This window comes from Sturnira hondurensis, unplaced genomic scaffold (genome assembly GCF_014824575.4).
Source record: "Sturnira hondurensis isolate 20B ecotype Veracruz unplaced genomic scaffold, ASM1482457v3 Scaffold0021354, whole genome shotgun sequence".
In the NCBI taxonomy this organism is placed as follows: domain Eukaryota; kingdom Metazoa; phylum Chordata; class Mammalia; order Chiroptera; family Phyllostomidae; genus Sturnira; species Sturnira hondurensis.
In genome coordinates this window covers 15,499,204-15,520,968 of record NW_028093985.1, presented here as the reverse complement: position 1 = coordinate 15,520,968, position 21,765 = coordinate 15,499,204, and the positions used below count along the sequence as shown (strand labels likewise).

General features: G+C 39.5%; 1 protein-coding gene across 1 annotated transcript in view; it reads right to left on the bottom strand.

Moving 5' to 3' along the window:
• The window catches only part of ADGRV1 (adhesion G protein-coupled receptor V1), a 508,576-nt gene that overhangs the window by 42,894 nt on the left and 443,917 nt on the right, over positions 1-21,765 (bottom strand). The window contains exon 87 of the mRNA XM_037032075.1: positions 18,205-18,326. Coding sequence (XP_036887970.1) covers positions 18,205-18,326 — 122 coding nt within the window. The remainder of the gene's footprint in view (positions 1-18,204; positions 18,327-21,765) is intronic.

Below are 21,765 nucleotides of genomic sequence, written 5' to 3'. Positions count from 1 at the left end.
CATAAGCACTTACTATTCAGAACATTTTCCTTTTCCAAGGGTCAGAAGGCCAAGAATGCCAAAATGACACCCTGTTGGATGCCCTTGTTTCTATGAATCCAATTGCTGCTACGGCTGGAAAAGACTTAGTGAGGTAGATATACAACTCATCACTGAGCCAACTGTTTGCCAGTAAACAGACATAGAGTCTGGCCCAGGAAGACGGTTCTATGAGCCAAAGAAGTGGGTACACGTGGTTTTATTTTATTTCTTAATGTGGGTCCACCATTGAGCTGCAAAGTTGATAAATGTAACAGGTAATGTCCAAAGTCAAGATAAAAAAAAAAGAGCTCTAAAACATTTTCTTTGTTCCTCAACCTGGAACTATGGAGATTTCATTCAGCTCTGCGTTCAGGACAGTTGCCAGCTCTCTTTTTATAAAATAGCAGAGGTTGGCTTTTGGTGACTCCCAGCTTGAAAACCACTGTGGGACTAGGTGATAAGTTGGTAACGCAGAAGCAAAAGACAATCAGAGGCGATTTTCAAAGCCCTCCAGGGCCCGCAGCTGTAAGATGCCTGTGGACTGCACAGCAGTGGTGTAGCTACATTTCTCTCTCACGCAGCTCTAAAAACATAAGCAATCAACTCTTGGCTGACTCCAGGAATCCAGCTGCCTATCCTATTCCTCACAGCACCTGCCATTATTAACTGCTAGTAGGAATGTGCACTGGCTTTCTGAAATGGCACAAATATGGATGTCCTTTTATTTTTTTTCACCCATTCGGAACTGACAATTTACCAAATCTGTTAAAACAAAACAAAACAAAATGCCGCACCGGACACTGTTAGGTGGATTTTTGGTTTTGTTTGGTTTTTTTTTTTTCAATGCAAAGATGGGTCCTTGTGTGTGGAAGGCTCACTCTCCCGGAGGGTAAGTGATCTTCAGGATTATTGACCTTGAGAATGTGGGAGTGATCAAGATTCATTAAAAATGACGTGAACAACAGGATGCAATAGAAAACAGATGTTGAAAGGAAAGAGAAATGATAAGAAATTCCAGCTGATGAAATAGAGATGGAGATAGGAAGAGAATAAAAACAAACATCCCAGGGATTTTAGATGAACACGAACAGTGCACGGGTCCGAGGGCCCCTCAGTGTCCTTTTCCCTTAAGGATGAGCTAGGCTCTTTCACTGCAGCGTCCTAAACAGCAAGTGCTCCTCGGATTTCACCTCTGGAATTTCTCAGCATGGCAGGACAGGCTATGATTGTGAGACACATAGGTTAATAAATCATGGCCCTGATCTCAAGAAAACTATATTCCGTATTATAATTTTCTCTTATGCATTTATGTATCATTTCTTTATGGTAAATTCCTTTTATGCTTCTCCGTGCTCACTCTTTCAGTCAGTGGCAGTGGAAGGAGCAAGAGCACCCACGATTATGGTTCTATATCCCAGCAATGTAAATTCCCTGGTGGCTGTCTGAATTTGTCTTTACAGATGGAATGTAAGAGGCCAGGATTAAATATTTGCAATGATTAAGGTATTTATAAAAATAATATATAAAAATTAAATAAAAAGAACATATGCTCCCCTATGTTCATAGCAGCACTACTTACAAGAGCTAAGATCTGGAAACACCCAAAGTGGCCATCAGTAGATGAGTGGATAAAAAAACTGTGGTACAATGGGATACCATGCAGCAGTAAAAAAAAAAAACTGCAACAGCATGGAAGGACCTGGCTTATTTCTCACTTATTTCATTAAATGAAATAAACCAATCAGTGAAAGACAAACACAAGATCTCACTTATATGTGGGATCCAATGAACAAAATAAACTAAGGAGCAAAACAGAATCAGAGGGGTGGAGGAGGTGGGGACTGATTGAAAGAAGGTAAGGGACTAGTTAAAGAACATATACGCATGTCACACAGACATGGACAATGGTGTGGGGACTGCCAGAGGGAGTTGAGGGTGCTGAGTAGAGGGCGGACAAAGGGGGGGAAATTGGGAAACTGTAATAGCATAAACAATAAAATATAATTTTAAAAAGTTCTTAAAACTGTTTTAATCAATCCCATAATAATGTAGCACAAAGACTTTGCTCACATTATGGCCCCCTACCCCTACCCTCAGGGCCCTTTCAATGCTATTTCCTTTTATTCTCCTACATAGACTTCATTCCAGGTAGACAGAAGGGGTGGGTGAAGGCATAGGATGGAAGACAGCATGGTTATCTGAGGAGCCTGAAGAGACTTATCTCTCCTCCAAACTCATCCAAATTTGGCATCGCTCGCAGGCCAGCTGAAGGACCACACCTTACATGAAGCCATCTTTGGCTTTTCTAGACCTTTTTGTGAACTTATCTAATAATTTTTATTATGATTGATTCTAAATAACTTTAGATAACAGGCACTACCATCACAGTAAAACTAATATTTTATGAGCATTCTTTCAACTGCACACACCTGACCGTGCTTCACATGTATTTTTATTCATATTACTCAATCCTCTCAATATTTCTCAATATTGAGAAATACACAAGTCTCAGTAAGGGAGGTGCTATTATCATCCCCAATGTTCAGAAAGAAAGAAACTGAGACTTAGAGAAACTAAGTAAATTTCTTAATGATACCTACCAAGTGATAGAGAATTCTTGTCATTATCATCAATTTATTAATTAATTATGAAGTAGTCATTTTTGTCTTTGGGGTTGTTATTTATTATACAGTTATTTAACTATTTTAAATGTACTGTTTGGGCAAGGGTTTTTGTTAAAGGCAAAATTGAGATTTCAAACACAAAATGTACTCTTCTGCTAATCCTGTGATTGGTATTTAGGATTCTGGGAGACTTATGAGATATCTGAGGTTGAGGAAAGAGAAACTTAGAGAGCACCTCTGGATGGAGAAAGAGCAATGCCCCACAAAACCACGGGGACACCATCTGGGACCACTGGTTGTCTGCTGGAAATCCAGGCTTAGTTCCCAGACCAAGCTCATCTCACTCACTCAGGTCTCAGTTTTCTAATTAGAAAAAGAAAAAGGAAAAAAGAAAAAAAAAAAAACAGCAGAGAACACGTGTATCTGACAAAGTTATAAAAAGAATGAATGTTGAAAGGATGTCTCCAAACCTTTTTTTATTCTTCACTTGGAGCATTATTCATTTTTATAAAGTTTTGAAATGGTACCATAAAGTTCCAGAGTTAGGCAAGATATTTTCTGAATCCATTCATTTTATAGATGAAGAAATTCCAGCCTCATGCCTTGGTCAAACTCACATAATTAGCTACTGATACATCTGTGTTTCTTAATTCTTAGTTCAAAGCTTTGATTGTGAGACATCATGACCTGTAAGTACAACTCACTTCACAGGCGAATCCATACATGCCTACTTATATTTGGGCTATATAGTAATAAACTTACAATGGATTTCTTTTTAGAATGGTGTTCTTCAAAGACTATTTTAGCCCCAAATGAGAAGACATAGGAAAAGTAAATTTTTAACAATGAAAAGTTAGTGACATAGAAAGTTAACCTCTCTATCTTCGGTTCCTTCATCCGTAAGATGAAGTAGTTGATTCAAACTCACTAAGTCGGTGAGCATCTGCTAAAATGATAAAAATAGGTGGCCAGGAATTAACCAAGTTGTTTAGGGAAAGGAGAAAAAAAAGGCAAAATATATCATGGGATATAATAATCCAGAGAAGAAGAAGACAAACGAATTGAGGCAGGGGCTGGTGATTGCTGTAAACAGAAGAGAATGACAAGAAGTGAGGATAGCAATGGAGAGAAGCACATGCTCTCTCAGAATTCTGGATGTGGAGAATGAGATCTGCAGAACAAGAATGTGTGAAAGAAAGAATGGAGCTGGAATGAGGCCTACAGATGTGAGGGGTACTGGTGGCAGTCAGGGAGGATTCTGAGAAAATTCACAGTGCCAGGCACAGGGAGCACAGCCTTGAGTACAGCGTGACAGAGCTAGCTTCTTTCCCTCAGGATGTAAGGGATGCAGGAGACAGGAACAGTGTTAGTGAGCATCAAGATCAGGATGTATATGACTTGCTAATTCATACTAATTGATGAACCCATGAGGTGATTCAAACAGAGTCAGATTTCAACCAGTATTGGTTTCTGTTCACTTTTGCATTAAAAATGTGCATTCCATATCTCAAAGAGAAGAGCACATGATGAAATTAAGTATCAATGACTAGTGAAATGTGGTTTTGTTTTGGTAGAGATGACTTCTCTGACTCTACTTTCCCTAATAAAATGTTTGATTTATATGGTTTAGAGGCAAAAAACAAACACTAGGAACTCTGTCCAAAGACTAAAGTACTAAATTATAGTGCACTCAGAAACCTACCAGTTGCAAAACACTGTGGCTTTCATCATTTATACGTAAATAACAACATTCTGAAGCACGGAAAAAGAGGACAAATTGAGGATTTTATAAGCACGTCTTACTGAAACCTACAAAAATTTTGGTGATAAATACAGCAAAACTACAACATTTGCAGCAATAATTCAGAAGCACCCATTCTTTGAGATGCCCCTTGCATTTGCAGATCACATCTGTATCACATTATTCTAACATTTTTCTGATAATCTAATTTTGGAGTGGAGATCATGAGTAAAGACCAGAATTGAGACAGGGTTCGGCATGGAACCTATAGTCAACAGGAAATTGTCAATCTTTATTTACTTGTAGTATATTATTTTATTTTGGTGAAGACTGTACATACAGAAAGCCATACTGGCAGTGATGAGAGTTATCCAAACACTTCATCTTAGGCCAGTATGTTTTTGGAAATAGATGGCGTTTTCTTGGATGATTCCTCAAAATTCTGAGACTGGTTTAAAAGTAATTCCAATTTGCAAATGGAAATAATTCAGGTAGATATAAAACTCTTTTGCAATTTTTTTTTCTATAATGCAACTTAAGTGGCTTTTTAGGAAGAAAAAAGAAAATATTTAAGATACGATGAATGAGATTATCTTAATTAAAAAAAGCAAAGGCTATGACAGAAAAGGTATCTTATAGGAACATAAATGATATTGAAAACCTCTACAGAAATGACTACTCTTAAATTTCTCAACCATTAGTTTTGTTAAAAACCCTGAAAAATGTAAATTATTATTCATAATATGAAAATTATTATGAATAATCTTATCACTATACTGTATTGTTAAAACAAAATAACAAATGAGCTGAGTCCTCACTAATTCAAATACTTTCTAAATTTTCACACTTCAAATAAGCAGTGAAAAGGGAGGCACACCTACCTATACAACTTTCCTTTTATTTTTATAGTGAATCTTTACGAAAAGTGGGTAACTTAGAAGCATAACATCTGTCATTCAATACTATTTACAAGTGTTATAAAATTCATTTGTTAAGAGTATACCCCCTCCAACTCATTATAATAGCTGTGGTTACCCCATGAACTACTATTTGGCCAAATTTTTAAGGTAAAAAGTATTTTAGGGCTTTTTGATGTAAAACCATGGGTGCATTTTTTTCAATTTTAATTTGCTTATCAATCTTCATTGAAAAAAAAAAGAAATGCCTTTGAAAACGTCCTTTTAGCAGATCATCAGGTCACTACTACAGTTCTAGCAATCAGGTTGTACAGTTCTAGTAAGGTTTTTTTTTTTTTGCACTATTCTACTCAAGACTCTCCAACTCTTGCTGGTGCTGGAGGTGGAGGTGGACATTCAGCGATAAAATGACAGCCCTTCAGTACCAAATGCTGCAACCTCATCAACCAACAAGAGGCCACATATACACTCCCAAAAGGAGAGACGGCAGAGAAGTGAAAGGGACACAATTATTTCTCAAGTACCAATTTCATCAGTTCATTCTAGGAGACTCAGGTACGTTTGGGACAATTGCTTAGTGGATTGAACACAGCCAGTGACTCCAAAATTTCCATTCTCTTTTTTCGCGATTTCACCTGGCCTCTCTCGCTCCAATTAGTGCTAAGTTTACTATGTCCTCACCTTCACACAGCAATGGTCAACTAAGTGGAGAAAAATAAAGCTAGAAACTTCTAGTGTTCTCTTAGAAAAATGTTAACTGTACTGTGCATTTCTTGCCATGTTTAAACTCAGTTGATATTAATTAAAAAGTAACATGTTAAGGATTTCAGAAAACAGTGGAGTTCAAGGGGAAGAGTGTCACCAGATGTTTGGGAAACCCACTCCATCTATCCTGTTTAGCTCAATGCACTTGGCTTTTGAGTCTCCTGTGACAGGCACCCACCTCCAGCCCCACAGATGCTTACAGCCTGGGCCACACAATCCAATGCTTGGTTTCCTCTAACCCCACCTTGTCCATAATGGTATCTCACAGGTAAGTTTTTTTCCTACACAATAAGATCTAAATGGTATTTAAAAAGATAGATTAGCAATTCATGTAGGTGGAAGGCAGTCCAGTTGCAGAAGAGGTTAAGAGCACTGGACAGTGAAGGGGACAGTGTGAGGTGGGAAAAGAAAAGCAAGGGGCTTGTAAAGGAGCCAGAGACACACCACCAGCTTGACACACTTTAAAAATAGCTCCTCCTGCCTATGGGGACAGAAGTCACTTTTTTGTTTTTTAGATTTCTATTTCAGCTTTTTGAGTGCTTACAAATGCCCTAAGCAAGCAATAGAAACCTGACTTCTAACTTGACTAGATGCTCAAAGGTACTTCTGTGAAGACTCTTGCTGTCTAATCTGGCACTTGCTGTATGATACTGTTACCCACCAGCTCCCTCAACAAAGACCTTCAGCTAAGCCAAAAAGAGGCTGCTCTTTGGGGGAATGTGATTTTACAATGGACATCAATGTTAAAACAGATGAACGTTTGTTGTAATGCATTCATTTTTTATAGGTGAAAGATAACTAAACAATAATTCCTATGCAAATTATACTTATTTATTGTTCATTTTGTTTTATGCATTTTAATTCAGCTAATTTTTTAATTTGACAGAGTGTTTGTTGAACAGCTACTATAAGCACAGCCTTCTGCTAAGGCACTGTGGAATAAGTAAATAATAAGAGGTTCTACTGTCCTCTAGCATTCATTGCACAGCCTAGTAGGGGAATTGATCTTAGTTTATTGAATCTCAGTTCATGAGATATTGAGTGTGTGACCTTGCCTAAGTTATTTAACTTCTCTAAGCCTTTGTTTTTCCACATACAAAATGCCAAGAATAATAGTTCCTACCTTGCAGGATTGTTGTAAGATTTCAATGAAATAAGTACAATCCCACATAATAAGCACTTAATAAATATTAGTTGTTATTGTAATTTTTAGTATAACATATACTGAGCAGAGAGTCATGGGGCTATGTGGTCTAATATATATGTACATGGATACATTTTAGAGAGATTTCTGGTTTTGGAATGAATGAATGACTAGAAGATTTCCAGTGCTATGACACTGGTGCAAACAATAAGGTAAAATGCATATAATCTACAATATCACCACTTTCTAATGAGAGTTGCCAAGACTGAGAGAATCTGAAATGTTGCCCTAAAATGTTCCAAAGCACTCGCTAAGGACCAAAGGATAAAATAGAACTAACAGGTAATGTCTACATATCTATTATATAGTGTGTATTTATACAGTGGGGCCTTGTAGCCAAATGAGATCATTGAGATGGTAGCTCAGTGAGGGAGGCCTGTGGCATCATTAGGGTTCTGAACAGACCAAACAATCAGCAATTAGAGACTCACTGCTAATGGAAATCAGTGCTGTGCTTGGAAGATCTGAAGCTCAGAGTTTTGTTTGTGTGACAATAATCTTACACTGAATGTATGTGCAATTATGTTGTCACATTAGGGACAGGAGGCAGTTAATGTTACTATGTACCTATTATGGGCTAGAAAATGTTAAATATTTTTGGTTGATTTCCATAGATGCTTATAAAGTAAAGAGTAGTATCTTCATTTCAGAGAAATTAAATAATTTGTTTAAGATCACACAGCAAAAACTTAGTAAGACAGTATTTGTATTCCAAAGTACTTACTATTTCATCTTATTTCTCAAGCTAAAGGGGAATATTATCTTACATATTTGCCAAGGAAAACAGGGACGTGGAATTGATTTATTCTGAAGGATGAGGACAGAATTTCCTGGATTCATCTATATAAAAAGATATTTGTTTAAAGTTCAGCTTATATTTGATTTTATGCCATTAAATTTTTTCAGTAAGATTTTAGTTGGCCTTTGTAAAATCCACATTCTGAGCAGGCAGACCTGTTTCCTAGAGCAGTAAGCTTTTGGGACATGCATCTTTAGATGTTCTTCTGTGTTGGTTGTCTCTTTTTCCTATTGGTTTATCTCAGTTTCGTGGAATAGGTATGAGGTTACTCTACAGCCACAGTATCATTTCTGAATCTCAATCTTCAATAGATGGATGTAAATTGTAAGATTTTACTGAGTGTGTGCAAGATTTATATATGTATATATATATGCACATTGTCAGCTGACCTTAAGAAGTTGCACGCACAGGCTTTGCCATGTGTCCCCAGGGGCACCAGCACAGTGCATATGTCTCTGAAGATACCCACTTAGATAGTTAATGAATTGCAGTGGCTCTAAATGTCTCTACATATTATCATGCATTCAGCTTATGTTAAAAATCTATCAGATATTTGTTGAAATAAATCTACTGAGACCTTTGCTGGAGTTTATGTCAGATTACCAGGAACCCTCCCTTATACAATTCTACGAGCTGGAGAAAATACTTTCGGACACACATACACGGGAAGTCTATCTCAGCAGATACATTCTTTCTTCAGGTTCACATCAAGGGAATCTTTCTTCTGGGGTCCACAGGTTCAAACACACTAAGGTGACCAGGACTTGAGGGACCAAGATTCCAAAGAAAAAGGGAACTGTAACAACATTTGCCACTTTTGAAGCTGCCTGTCCACGGGAAGAAAGGCTAATAAACTAAGCAGAAAGCAGCTGCAGAGGCCAAACGGCTAAGCAGGGGATTCAGCAGTCTCCCAGTGCTGGGGACTGAGGAAATGGAGCCCAGAGGCCACCAAGGAAGAGGAGTTCCAGATAACAAAATAGGCTTTCATTGGACCCCTCTGGACAATCTTTTAGTTTATCCTAAAAGGGAGGGAGGAAACCACAAATAGATTAACCATCACAAAACCCCAAACCTACTTTCTACTGGACCAAGGTGATGAGCCCATATTACATTTAATTTTCAAAAAGAAAATGAAATCTTTCCTACAGAAAGGTTGAACATATTTTTTTCTAGGAGTTGAACCCTGACCATCAGCTATGGGAGCTTACCCTGCCAAAGGTTCTGCTGAGCCCACGCCATGTTTGCTTCCTTGTCTGCACGCTTTTGGGAGGAGTCTACTCTCCAGATCTTCACCAGTCCCCACCTAGCCCTGCAGTCTCACAATCAGCTTATTTCACCCACATAAGTTACTTGCTTGAACCTGAAGACATCTGCTAGACATTTAAAAGCAGATGTGTGACCACAATGGATCTATGTGGAAAACTAAGCACTGTGATGATGGACACAGGGGGGTAACAGCATCGGCAATGAAGGAAATAACCTGTGAGTGGATGAGATCATTCCAGGAGGGCCAGTGGCTCAGGAGGATTTAAAGACAAAAGCTTACAAATCTCTTCTCTTTAGCCTCTCATTTGTCTTTCTTATTCTGTCCATTTAATCATTTTTAGTAACTCGTATTTGTAAAACATTATTTAGTTTACAAATTATATTTTACACAATATAATTATAAATTATATAATATAAAATATATAATTATATAATAGAAAATACATATATTTTATATTTTTACAAGACCCTTTGGGCAAAACTTAGGGCAATAATCAGCATCTCTGGAAAGAAGGTAACTGAAGCTCGGAGGTGTCACTTGGTAGAAAAGAGACTGCATGACACTCAGCTGCACACTCCTTCTACTGCCCCTGACAGCTAGCTCCACACTAAAGAGTCTTACCACAGAATACGCACATAAAAGTATTTACAAGAAAACATCCTCCCCACCACTATGTTTGAGCAATACAAGAGATAAGAATAAAATCTGAGACCATGGAAAAAACTATAAATTAACACTATGGCAAAGAATCTGAGTGCACTGGTAAAAGCTGGCCCTCGATATTTTTTCCTTTGTTCTCCCAAAACTGTTTTTACAAGAGGAGGCATGTGTCTTACTTATTCTAATTTTTGTAGGCTTACTATTTCAAAAATCAGAGTGTGCTAGATCTTTTCACACGTAAAGGCCCACAGAGCCTAAGAAGATATACTGCATGGTTTTAAAATGCAAATATCAATATGTCACAGAGGGCACAGAAAAAAACCAAACCTATGAAGTGGAAAAACCAGTGGGTAAAAACTATGAAGGGTAAAACATAAAACAGGATTAGCGCCGGAGAAATGTAGGCACCTGTTTTGCAAGGATGAAGCCGGGTGTCAAAAGGGTGTCTATACAATTCTTTCATTACTAGAAGCACATGTGTGGAAAACACTCGCTGGCAGATCAGAGAACCCAGTACAAACAAAAGTAAAAATCCAGCAGTCTGTCTGAAGTGCCTTGCCTGGCTGACCGACAGGCTAATGGCGAGTCCACGTCAGACACTGCCATTCATTGTCAAATGGAGAAAGGAGTTTATTGCACAAACACATAAATATATTTCACCAGTCCAGATGCTACCTGACACTGGACAGAGTGGCAAGAGTGGCATGACCTCATCGAGGTAATTTAAACACACCTCCTTGACTCAGCTTCTCTATATTAATTGTAAAGTTATAGAAATAATCTGGGGTGTTTTGAAGAGCAGACAAGACATTCATTAGCCTCTGAATCTCACTCTACAAAACAAGTGTAGTGGTTTTTTCTTTCACTGAAGTTGACATGGCTCTCGGACAAATCAACGACAGAGTCCCGACTTCCCCTGGCTCCTACAAGTTTGTTCCAGCGTGCTCTGGAAGATTGCTTTTCCATTCCTCGTGAATAGTTCATGTGCTAGTCTCCAATGGAAACAAAGTGACACTTCTTATTACTGTTGGCTGTTGAAAAGCAATCGCAGAGGGAGTGCCTTGAAACAATTAGTCCTCTAAAACTGGTTATTTAACAATATGTATTTCCCAAGAGCTGCTCATCCTCAAAAGGAAGGCACCAAGACTGAACATGCACTGTATCTAAGCAGACACCTGCATTGAACCCCTCTGGGTGCTAACTGGAAATTCTCACAGACAAAAACTAAAGGAAAATTGTTAATTTCCTTTTCCAGCCCATTTGCAATGAACTCCATATGGTCTCATGAGCAAAGGAACAAGGTCCATTTCTTATGCTACCTCAAGGACTACTTCCATTTGGGACAATCTCTTCATAAAAGATGTCTTTAGTTTTAAACCTGAAATTCAACATAGAAGAGCAAGAGATACATGGAAAACAAGGAAGAAAGAAAAAAAGAAAGAGAGCGCGGGAATAAAGGAAAGACAGTGGAAAAGAAAAAAGAAGGGGGAAAACAAGAACAAAACACTGTTTTCTAAAAAATATATTTTATTGATTATGCTATTACAGTTGTCCTATTTTCCCCTCTTCACTCCCCTCCACCCTGCATGCCCCCTCCCTCCCATTAGTTCATGCACATGGGTCGTACATATAAGTTCTTTGGCTTCTACATTTCCTATACTATTCTTACCCTTCCCTGTCTATTTTCTATCTACCATCTATACTACTTATTCTCTGTACCTTCTCTCCCTCTCCCACTCCCCTGTTGATAACCCTCCATGTGATCTCCATTTCTGTGGCTCTGTTGCTGTTGTAGTTTGCTTTTGTTTTTATTTTAGGTGTGGTTGTTAATGATTGTGAGTTTGCTGTCATTTTACTATTCATATTTCTTATCTTCTTTTTCTTGGATAAGTTCCTTTGACATTTCATATGATAAGGGCTTGGTGATGATGAAGTCCTTTAACTTGACCTTATCTGAGAAGCACTTTATCTGTCCTTCCATTCTAAATGAAAGCTTTGCTAGATAGAGCAATCTTGGATGTAAGTCCTTGTATTTCATGACTTGGAATACTTCTTTTCAGCCCCTTCCTGCCTGTAAGGTCTCTTTTGAGAAATCAGTTGACAGTCTGATGGGAACTCCTTTGTAGGTGACTGTTCCCTTGTCTCTTACTGCTTCTAGGATTCTCTCCTTCATTTTAATCTTGGCTAATGTAATTATGATGTGCCTTGGTGTGTTCCTCCTTGGGTCCGAGTTCTTTGGAACTCTCTGAGCTTCTTGGACTTCCTGGAAGTCTGTTTCCTTTGCCAGACTGGGGAAGTTCTCCTTTATTATTTGTTCAAATAAGTTTTCCACTTGTTGCTCTTCCTCTTCTCCTTCTGGTACCCCTATAATTTGGATGTTGGAACATTTAAAGATGTCCTGAAGGTTTCTAAGCCTCTCCTCATTTTTTTGAATTCTTGTTTCTTCATTCTTTTCTGGTTAGATGTTTTTTCCTTCCTTCCAGTCTACACCATTGATTTGAGTCTCAGTTTCCTTTCCATCACTATTGGTTCCCTGTACATTTTCATTTATTTCACTTAGTGTAGCCTTCGTTTGTTCATCTAATATGTGATCAAAGTCAACCAATTCTGTGAGCATCCTGATAACCAGTGCTTTGAACTGTGCATCTGATAGATTGGCTATCTCTTCATCACTTAGTTTATTTTTTTTCTGGAGCATTGATCTCCTCTTTCATTTGGGCCATTTTTTTTTTCTTTGGTCTGGTCCTGCCTGTTACATAGTGAGGGGCAGAGCCTTAGGTGTTCACCAGGGTGGGGGAACTCCCGTTGCTGGATTGTGATGCTTTATGTGGGTGTGGGGTCCAAGAAGGAAAAATGGCACTTTTCAGTCACTTCCCCCACTTCCCACCAGTAAATTGAGCCCTTCTGGTGCTGATTCCCAGGTGGGTGGGTTTGTACACATTCTAGGACCCTGTGGGTCTCTCCAACAAACTCTCCTGTGAGGCTGGGAGTTTCTCCCACTGCCTCAACACCCCGAGGTGTTTTCATTCAGTGGTTTGAGGCTTTATTTTCCCCATGCTGAGGCCCTGGGTTGTGCGGTCAGTCCCACTCTGCAATTGTTTCTCCCAGTTTATCTGCCTGCGAATGTGAGACCACCCAGTCCACAACTGTCCACCTTGCCAGGTTCAACCACTGCTGCCTTGCTGGCCAGCTGCAGCCTTGCACGCCCCTCCACAATCCGCCACCTCCCTAGGTCTGCTAGCCACCGACTCGCCTTGAGTCCTCTCTGCCTCATCTCTGCCCCTTCTTCCAGTCTGGATGGATGTCTCCTCTTTAACTCCTTGGTTGTTGGACTTCCATACAGTTCAATTTTTCTGTTGGTTCTGGTTGTTTCTTGTTTTTGAATTGTTGTTGTTCTTTTGGTTGTATGAGGAGGCACAGTTTCTCTACCTATGCCTCTGTCTTGGCTGGAAGTCTCTAAAACACTGTTTTTCTGTTTAAGAAAAATGCTTTCTATGTTCAAGGCACTCTAGTGGCCACCAAAGAACAACTGAAAAGCAGAAAAAGCTGTTCCCACCTTTGCGTCACTTATTTCCCAGCCATTTAATACATACAGTTAGGAATAAAAATTATTCTAGCCAATCAGACTTAAACTTGAAATACAGGGTATACATTTTTAGCTACAGATTCCATGTTGTAACTCCCTTCTCCAGATTAGTGAATGATTAAAAAACTGCCAGGAGACCTCTCAAGACTAGATGCTTGTGAAAAGGGACATATATATGTCATTTACAGAGAGACAGTCAAACAGGCCTCTGCAGAATGGGAACTCCCAACGCACCTATTGAGAAGTGCCGTATCCCAATGCTATGTTAAGTTTGGGCCTCTTGCCAGCTTTTCCAAGAAGAATGCATTTCAGCTTTTGGAAAGGTTCTTCTGTGTGTATGAAGCTGTCTCCAAAAAACTTATTTTCCATCATTTCTAAGAAGCTCATGCCTGAAACTGTCGGCTACACTGGTTATCTTATGTGGGATTCCCTACATGTAAGTCACCATTGTCAGTAAAATTTTGACAGAGTAAATGGGAGAGAGCGCTAGAAGAAAACCTGAAATAAACATTGTATATGTCTGAATCTTACTGGTTTGGGTTTAAAGTGCAAAGCTACTTTATAACATAATCAAGCTAGAAGTGCTATGCAAAATGTGTAGTGAGTGTGGCATAGGCACTGACCAACCAGAATGCCTGCGGATGGGTTCTGAAGCTTCCCTGACTGGCCCAGCATTAGCCTTTTAGCTGCTGGACATCTGGAGATGCCTCTAGCTTAACTGGCTAGAAGGCTGGGACACATACAAGGTTTAAACAATAGCTACTTCAATATTATAATAACTGATAGTGTCTAGCAGTGCCTACCACCTGGGTGTCACGCAATTGCTCCCATTAACTGTTCCACAACTTTGAACATACCTTAGACTAGGCAGGTTTTAAAGAGTTTTGATTTATAAGTATTAGCATAAATCTACATAGAAATGAAAAACAATGCTTTTTTAAAAAAAAAAAAACAAAGGTTACTGGATTAATGGTTTAGGAAATTAAGAAAAATATAACAGTGGAGTGCCTTATGAATTTTTTGTGCGCCATATGGAGACATCTGGTTAAACAATGGATCCCAAGGGTATTCACAACAAACTGATATCATACTGATGACATTTCCTAGTGGTTCAGGAATAGCTGTCCTTGTCCAAACCTACACCAATGAACGAGAAAATGGAGACAATTTGTGCAGGGGACATCTGTGACTTTGGCCTGGCCGGCACCACTGCCATTCCCCCCACCCCCAGCTGCCGTACTGGTAGAAGAATCCTTTCCTCTGGTGGAAATTTTGTTCCACGTGGGTTTTGTGAGAGAAACTCAACTCCTTCTACCACTGGATTCTGTTCACCATTGAGGCTTGGCTAGAGGACCTGTCACCATGTGATTGGTTTCTGGATCATCTGTGATTCAGGGGAAGGTAATTTAGGTGCTTCATAGAATTTTCTACTGGGGAATAAGTTCTTTTCCTCCTGGGGCAGGTAAGCTAGTAGGAGGTAAGTCTTACACTGTTGGTGGCCATTATGCTCAAGAAGATTATTAAGTGATAAAAATAGCAGTAGACATATTTAGAATGATTTTTCAATCTTGCTTTTGCACTTGTATCCATCATGCTTTAAAAAGTACATCACACAATTTCTTAAATGCCCAGATGTGTTAGAAGTTTGATGGCTCAACTTTGAATTTTCAGAAAGTGATCATGAAATTCCTGAAAATATTTTAAGTAACCAAGATGCCCTTTTCAAAAGTGTATCAAATAATAACTATTAAAAATCAGAATGTTATAGAAATATACCTGTCATTCATCAGTCTCAGAGCACCTATGGCACAATGATGATCTAGATTAAAAAGTGAGGCAGTAATCTCCTCTGAGCAAACTAGGGTAGCCGGGCATGTACATAACACACTTCTATGGTCCCAGGTGTTGATAAAGGCAGTAAAAGAAATACAAAGGCCAGTAAAACACACACAGGCATTAAGTCTTCAGGGGGCCTACTCTGAAGATCTTACTACTATACAGCCATATTCCGTAGAAATGTGCGAGCTGAAGACAGAGGCAGTTTCTACATTAAATGAACCCCACACAACCCTGGAGAAATCGTATGTCTAGGTGTTCAGGACTGATCGGGCGCTGGTACCAGGAATGAACCAGTGTGGCAGAACTCGGGCAAGAGCAAGACAAACTGTCATCACTTCAGTAGAGCCACACAGATGCAATCAAGCTCACTAAACATGAGTTTGAAATGAAATAGCTCTAGTCTTTAGTTCTACGTAGCTAGTATTAAGTTCCTAAAAGAGAAACTGTAATGACTTCTTTTGTATCTCCCTACAATACATAGTTTAATGCTCAGGAGTCCTCCTTTATTACTGAACCTCCACAAGAGGTTGACTTTTTCCTATGTATATGGTTTGATAGGTTATACTGGCTACTGTTTTAATCTTCAGGTTTAAATTTACTTAATTCCTGTTGACAGGCTCAACGACAAACCTCCGGCTTCCACCCCCAGCAAACCCCACCGCTGACTCTGGGCAGTCCATTCCTGACCATCTTCCAACCCACCATCACTTCTATTTACCTTCTGCTTAGATTATCCTAAAAAGTAGGTATGAGCATAGCATTCTCATTCAACATTTTAACAATTTAAAAACGAACTAACAAAATTTAAAAAACAAATCAGAGCAAAACGAACAGAACCCCCAACTTTGATGGCTTTTCAAAGCTGAAGTTTAACGTCCCGTCCTGATCTATTAGTAATGGAGCAGTGAAGCCCATCCGTTTCCTCTCCCACCACTGCTTTCTAACTGCAACCTTTCTTGCTCCCCACACCCCTTTGCTTAATCTAGGCAAAATGTACCACTTTCTCTTTTTGTAGCCTAGGTGAACATTGTTTTCTCTGCCTGAAGTACCCATCTCTAACCATATATTCATCACTTATTTAATAAACATTAAAAGTGTCACAAACTCATGGGCAGGCAAAATGAAGGAATTGAGTCCATCAGGTGTAATAAGGTTGCATGTCCCATCTAAAAGGGGTAGCATCGCTCTGGCTGGTGTGGCTCAGTAGACTGAGTGCTGGCTGGCGAACCAAAGGGTCACTGGTTCAATTCCCAGGCAGGGCACACTCCTGGGTTGTGGGCCAGGTCCCTACTAGTGGGTGCATAAGAGGCAACTACACAGTGATGTTTCTCTTCCTTTCTCCCTCCCTTCCCCTCTCTCTAAAAATAAATAAATAACATGTTTAAAAAATAAATAAAAAATAGAAGGGGCATTATCTACTCAGGACTTGAAAATTGCTGCCAAGCAAGTATTGGAGCAGGAATTCAGCCTTTCTCAATATTCAAAGTCTGCAGCAAATATTTTAAAAACCTAAAACCCACTCTGTGTACTACTGTGTGTCTAACAAATAAAATACAACTTCAGGTTGCTCATGCGGACCTTGATGTTAGCTGCACTAGGCTTTAGGGCTTCCTGGGGACTAGTCGGGGCCACCGACTCGAGCGGCTCACTTCTGGGTATCAGCACGAATGCTAGTACAGGCAGGAGTAAACCCGCCCTTCACTCAGCTCTCATAACGCTCTGTTTACATGGCACCTGCCATAGTTTATGCTCGTCGCTAAGTGTTTACGCCTTTGAACCACCAGATCCTAGAGGAGCAGGGCTGTCGCCCTCATCCTGCCTTGGCACCACTAGCTCACTGTGCGAACAGCGGAGGCATAATTATAGCTGTGTCTGCAGAGAGGTATCTATCTGCATGCCAACTTGATTCCAAACTTTAAAGTCACTTTGTATTTTATCCTTTCCTAAATCAATATTATGTTTTGATTAGGCACCTTGCTTTAAAATAGGCCATCACTAAACAATTTGTCTCTTTCACAAACCTAAATATGCTTTGAGTCATATTTTAGGTGTACAACATAATCCTAATGTTGTTTGACATGAGTACCTTGTAAGATGGTGGTCAAAATAACGACAGTTTAGAGAGATCTCTAAATTCAAGAAATCATTTTGGTCTACAACAGAAGTTTTCACTGGGGAAAGTGTGTTCATTTGTTAATTTCAGGCTGTAACTTTTCCCCATTTAACAAAAGCACTAAAAAGGTCAGCTTTAATTTTTGCTACGGTTCTTTCATTTCTAGTTGTGCTATCTAAGCATGCTCACAAAACTAATTTAAGCTGGGCATTTCCAGACTTAGAGGATGTCAATTATTTTCAGCGAACCAAGGCACTCTCATCTCACTAAGCATTGCCTGAATATTGCTACCTATTTCATCCCTCATCTGATCCACTTTCTAGACACAACCATTGTCCCATTATTATAAGGTCCTCCATGGCTTCCACTGCAAAGTGCATAAACACCAATTCTGCTGAACAAAAACACGTTTTGGCAGTTAGCTAGGTGTTCTCAAAATAAAGGATGGTAAATATGTCCTCCTTATCTGTAGAACCAGCAAGTTAGAAGCCCAGCCCTGTTTCAGATGTTCAAGATTTAACCCTCATCATTTATTTACAATTCTCCATGAGGGGGTTATGTGCACAAATTCACCTCTGTGTGGACACTTGATCCCTTTACACTGGAACTCCATGCCATGTGTCCACCAGCAGAGGTGTGTGCCATGAGTACTCAACTGGAAAGCTTACCTGCAAACTGTTGAAAATGACAAAGAGGACTGACATCCAGAAGTGTCTGTAAGCCATGTGCAGGCCTCCCCAAAGCCATGTCACAGAAATCAGGGCAAAGAGATACAAAACCAGGGGAATTTCTAGAAATCATAAAAAAAGAAAGAAATGTTCAGTTTGACAATACAGCATCGTCACACGTATATGCAAAATTATTTTTGACTCCTTTCTTGTGATACTTTCTATGCCTAAGCACCAATTTTGAAAGAACAACCTTGGAAACCTCATTCTAATGCCAGAGAAGGGAAGGCCCATTGCTGATTCTATACTCTTCCTGCTTTGCTGGGAGGCCCCGGGACAGGGAAGAGGGAGAGCTGTTCCTCTCCAAGACTACCACCTGCTGGACGGTTATGGAAGTTACACGTACAACTGTGGGAATAAAACCAGTTTTAAATCCCAGGTAAATTTTAAAAGATAGCGTCACTAGAAAATGGCAGGCAGGTATCAATGTACTCTTGAAATTAGTCTAGTCCAACTCTACATTTTGAAACAGAAACAACACAAAAACTTGTGTTTGATGGAAAAATATATACTCAGCTCTTTTATTCTAAGAAGATACCAAACCTTATAGCTACTGTCAAGAGCAAAGACAGTCACAGGATTTACACTGTCAACACTGAGCTTATTCTATCCAACATTTTCCTGGGCAATTTGTTTCAATACTTTTCAGAACAGGTTTCTTCAAGGCCAAAGGATTTCATCACCCACCCCCCCCCCACCTGTTTTTGATATTTGGGTTTTAGAACAACAACCTTAAAGAAGGGATTTCAATATTTAAATGACAAGCTACATAAAGAGTTGAAAGTGAATCAGATCTTAGCAGCTGCAAATAAATACATTTTCAAGTTGTTAAGAAACATGGGTCTGGAGCACACCACTGACAACTCTCAGGACAGACCCAGAAGTCCATATACATAACTACCCACCATCACCAATTAACACCTAAAGTCCACATGTGCTGGAGAAGTTAGAACAACTAAACACAACTGTCATGTTGAAAATTGCCAACCTAGCCCCCCATCATCACCCTCTGCATACTTAAATGTGCATTTTCTACAAAGACATTCTCCTACTCAAACACAATACAGCCATCAAATCAGGAAATTAACACCGATGTGTTACTACCACCCTCAGGTCCCATTCAGCGTCTGCCAGTTATTCCAGCAGTTTCCTTTGCCACAGAAGGACCCAGCTGTCATGTTTCTGCAGCCTCCTTTAATCCCAGTAAGTTCCCAGGAGTGTCCTTGGCTTTTGTGACTCTTGACACTTTTGAAGATGACCAGCCAATGGCACGAAAGGACATATATTGTATGATTCCACTTACATGAGGTGCCTAGAGTAGGCAAATTCACAGCAACGCCAAGTACAACAGAGGTCAGCGGGGGCTGTGCTGGGGTGAGGGAGTTACTGTTTAACAGGTAGAGAGTTTATGCTTGGGAGGACGAAAAAGTTCTGAAAATGCATAGAAGTGCTGGTTGCACAACACTGTGAATGTACACAATGCCACTGGATCGTGCATTTAAAATGGTTAAAATGGTAAATGTTATGTTATGTGTATTTTACCACAATTAAGAAACAGAAGACTATGCCAAAGAAGGCAGACTTGTGTCAACAGTAGGTGCTCTGACCGGGGAAAAGAAATCACGTCCTCAAAGTACTTCCTTTAGCAAGAAGTCAGTGGTGTGAAAAACAAAGTAGTCTGAAAAGGTTTCAGTGAAAGAAATCACTTGTGAAAACAAAAGAAAGCAGCAAGTGGGTGGGTCATTTAGTACGACTATCACTGACAGTCTGCTCAGGGGAGTTCGGAAACACCACTGAGAAGACATAAAATCTCATTTTTTAGTAGAAAATACAATTTCAATGAATTTAATTGCCAGTGTTAAAGAAAGTATGGTGCTGTATTATCTCTTTTCTTTGTAATTGCAGCCTTAGCAGTTACTGCTCTGCAACAGTAACAACAATAAAGGCTTTATTATGGAAATCACACCTCATTTACATGAGGCTGACATTTATTCTGTGTTTACAGTCTTCTAAACTACTTGTTTTCATTTTACCTCACTGACCTTCTGATTCGGACAATTTGGATGTGCTACTAAAACAAACTCATCAATAGAAAAGGAACACATCTGTGAAATAGTGTGGGTTTAAGATATTTACGGGTCTATTTACAACAACAGGCATGCATTGTTTTAAATTAGAAGAAAAAGAAATTTAAAAAGGTATCAAAAGGTGTTATTTTAAAAATATGGCTCTAAATTAAGATACTTAATTGATCTGATCCATTTCTTTGAGAGAAAATATTGTGCTCTCGGCTTTCCTAACACTAATTCTATAATGTGTAGTTCTACCCACCAGTGTTCACAGAAAATAAACCTAAATTAACAGAAAAGACAACAGGACACTGCCCTGGTAGGTGTGGCTCAGTGGATTGAGTGCCAGCCAGAGAACTGAAAGGTTGATGGTTGGATTCCCAGGCAGGGCACATGCCTGGGTTGTGGGCCAGTTCCCAGGTAGGGGCATGTGAGAGACAACTGATAGATGTATCTCTTGCATATCGATGTTTCTCTCGCTCTCTTTTTGCCTCTCTTCTCCCCCCCCCGCCCCGAAGTAAATAAATAAAATCTTTTAAAAAAGAAAAGAAAAGACAACAGGGCACATATTTTACGAAACTGCCAAATCAGCATAGCATGCCTTGTGTGAAACAAATAACACACTTAAGGATTAGAGCTGCAAATTGTTCAAAGAAACACTCCATACATAACTCATGTACCCACTTACCTCATTCCTAAATTTGGATTGCTAGTCTTATAGTTGGTTCCAATTTTGGAATTTTCTTTATGCTTCATTACTTCAAACACATTCCAAGAGGGCCCACTTGGGCCCTGGCTGGTGTGGCTCAGTTGGTTGGAGCACCTTCTCATAAACTGAAGAGTCACTGGTTCGATTCCTGGTCGGGGCACATGCCTAGGATGTGGGTTTGGCCCCCAGTTGGCAAGTGCAAGAAGCAACTGATGGATGTTTCTCTCTCATATTAATGTTTCTCCCCCCTCCCTTCCCCCTCTCTCTGATATCGATAAGCATGTTCTCAGGTGAGGATAAAAAACTTAAGAAGAAAAAAACATTTGGGTAACAGAACCCACTCTAAGTGCGGGGGGCTCCTGTCTGGAGATACAGTTGCCAATGTTTGTTGCAGCAGGCCAGACTTTGTACCCCTCAACTCTCCATTATGTGCCAGGTTCTTCATTTAATTTAGCCATCTTTACTAGATTCATAATCTCTAGAGATTATCTTCCTTCAAAAAACTTAAACATTTTATTTTTTAATTTTTCAATTATAGTTGACATTCAATATTATATTGGTTTCAGGTGTAGGCATAAAGAGTCACCTTCTTTCAATGAACACTTTAGAGCTGATGATTTCCAAGTGTTCATCTCCATCTTTCCTGAGGCCCCGAGCTCTAGGCCTGATGCTCTCCAAAGCATCTCAAACTAAGTTACTCCAAAGCTCAACTGAGCATCTTCT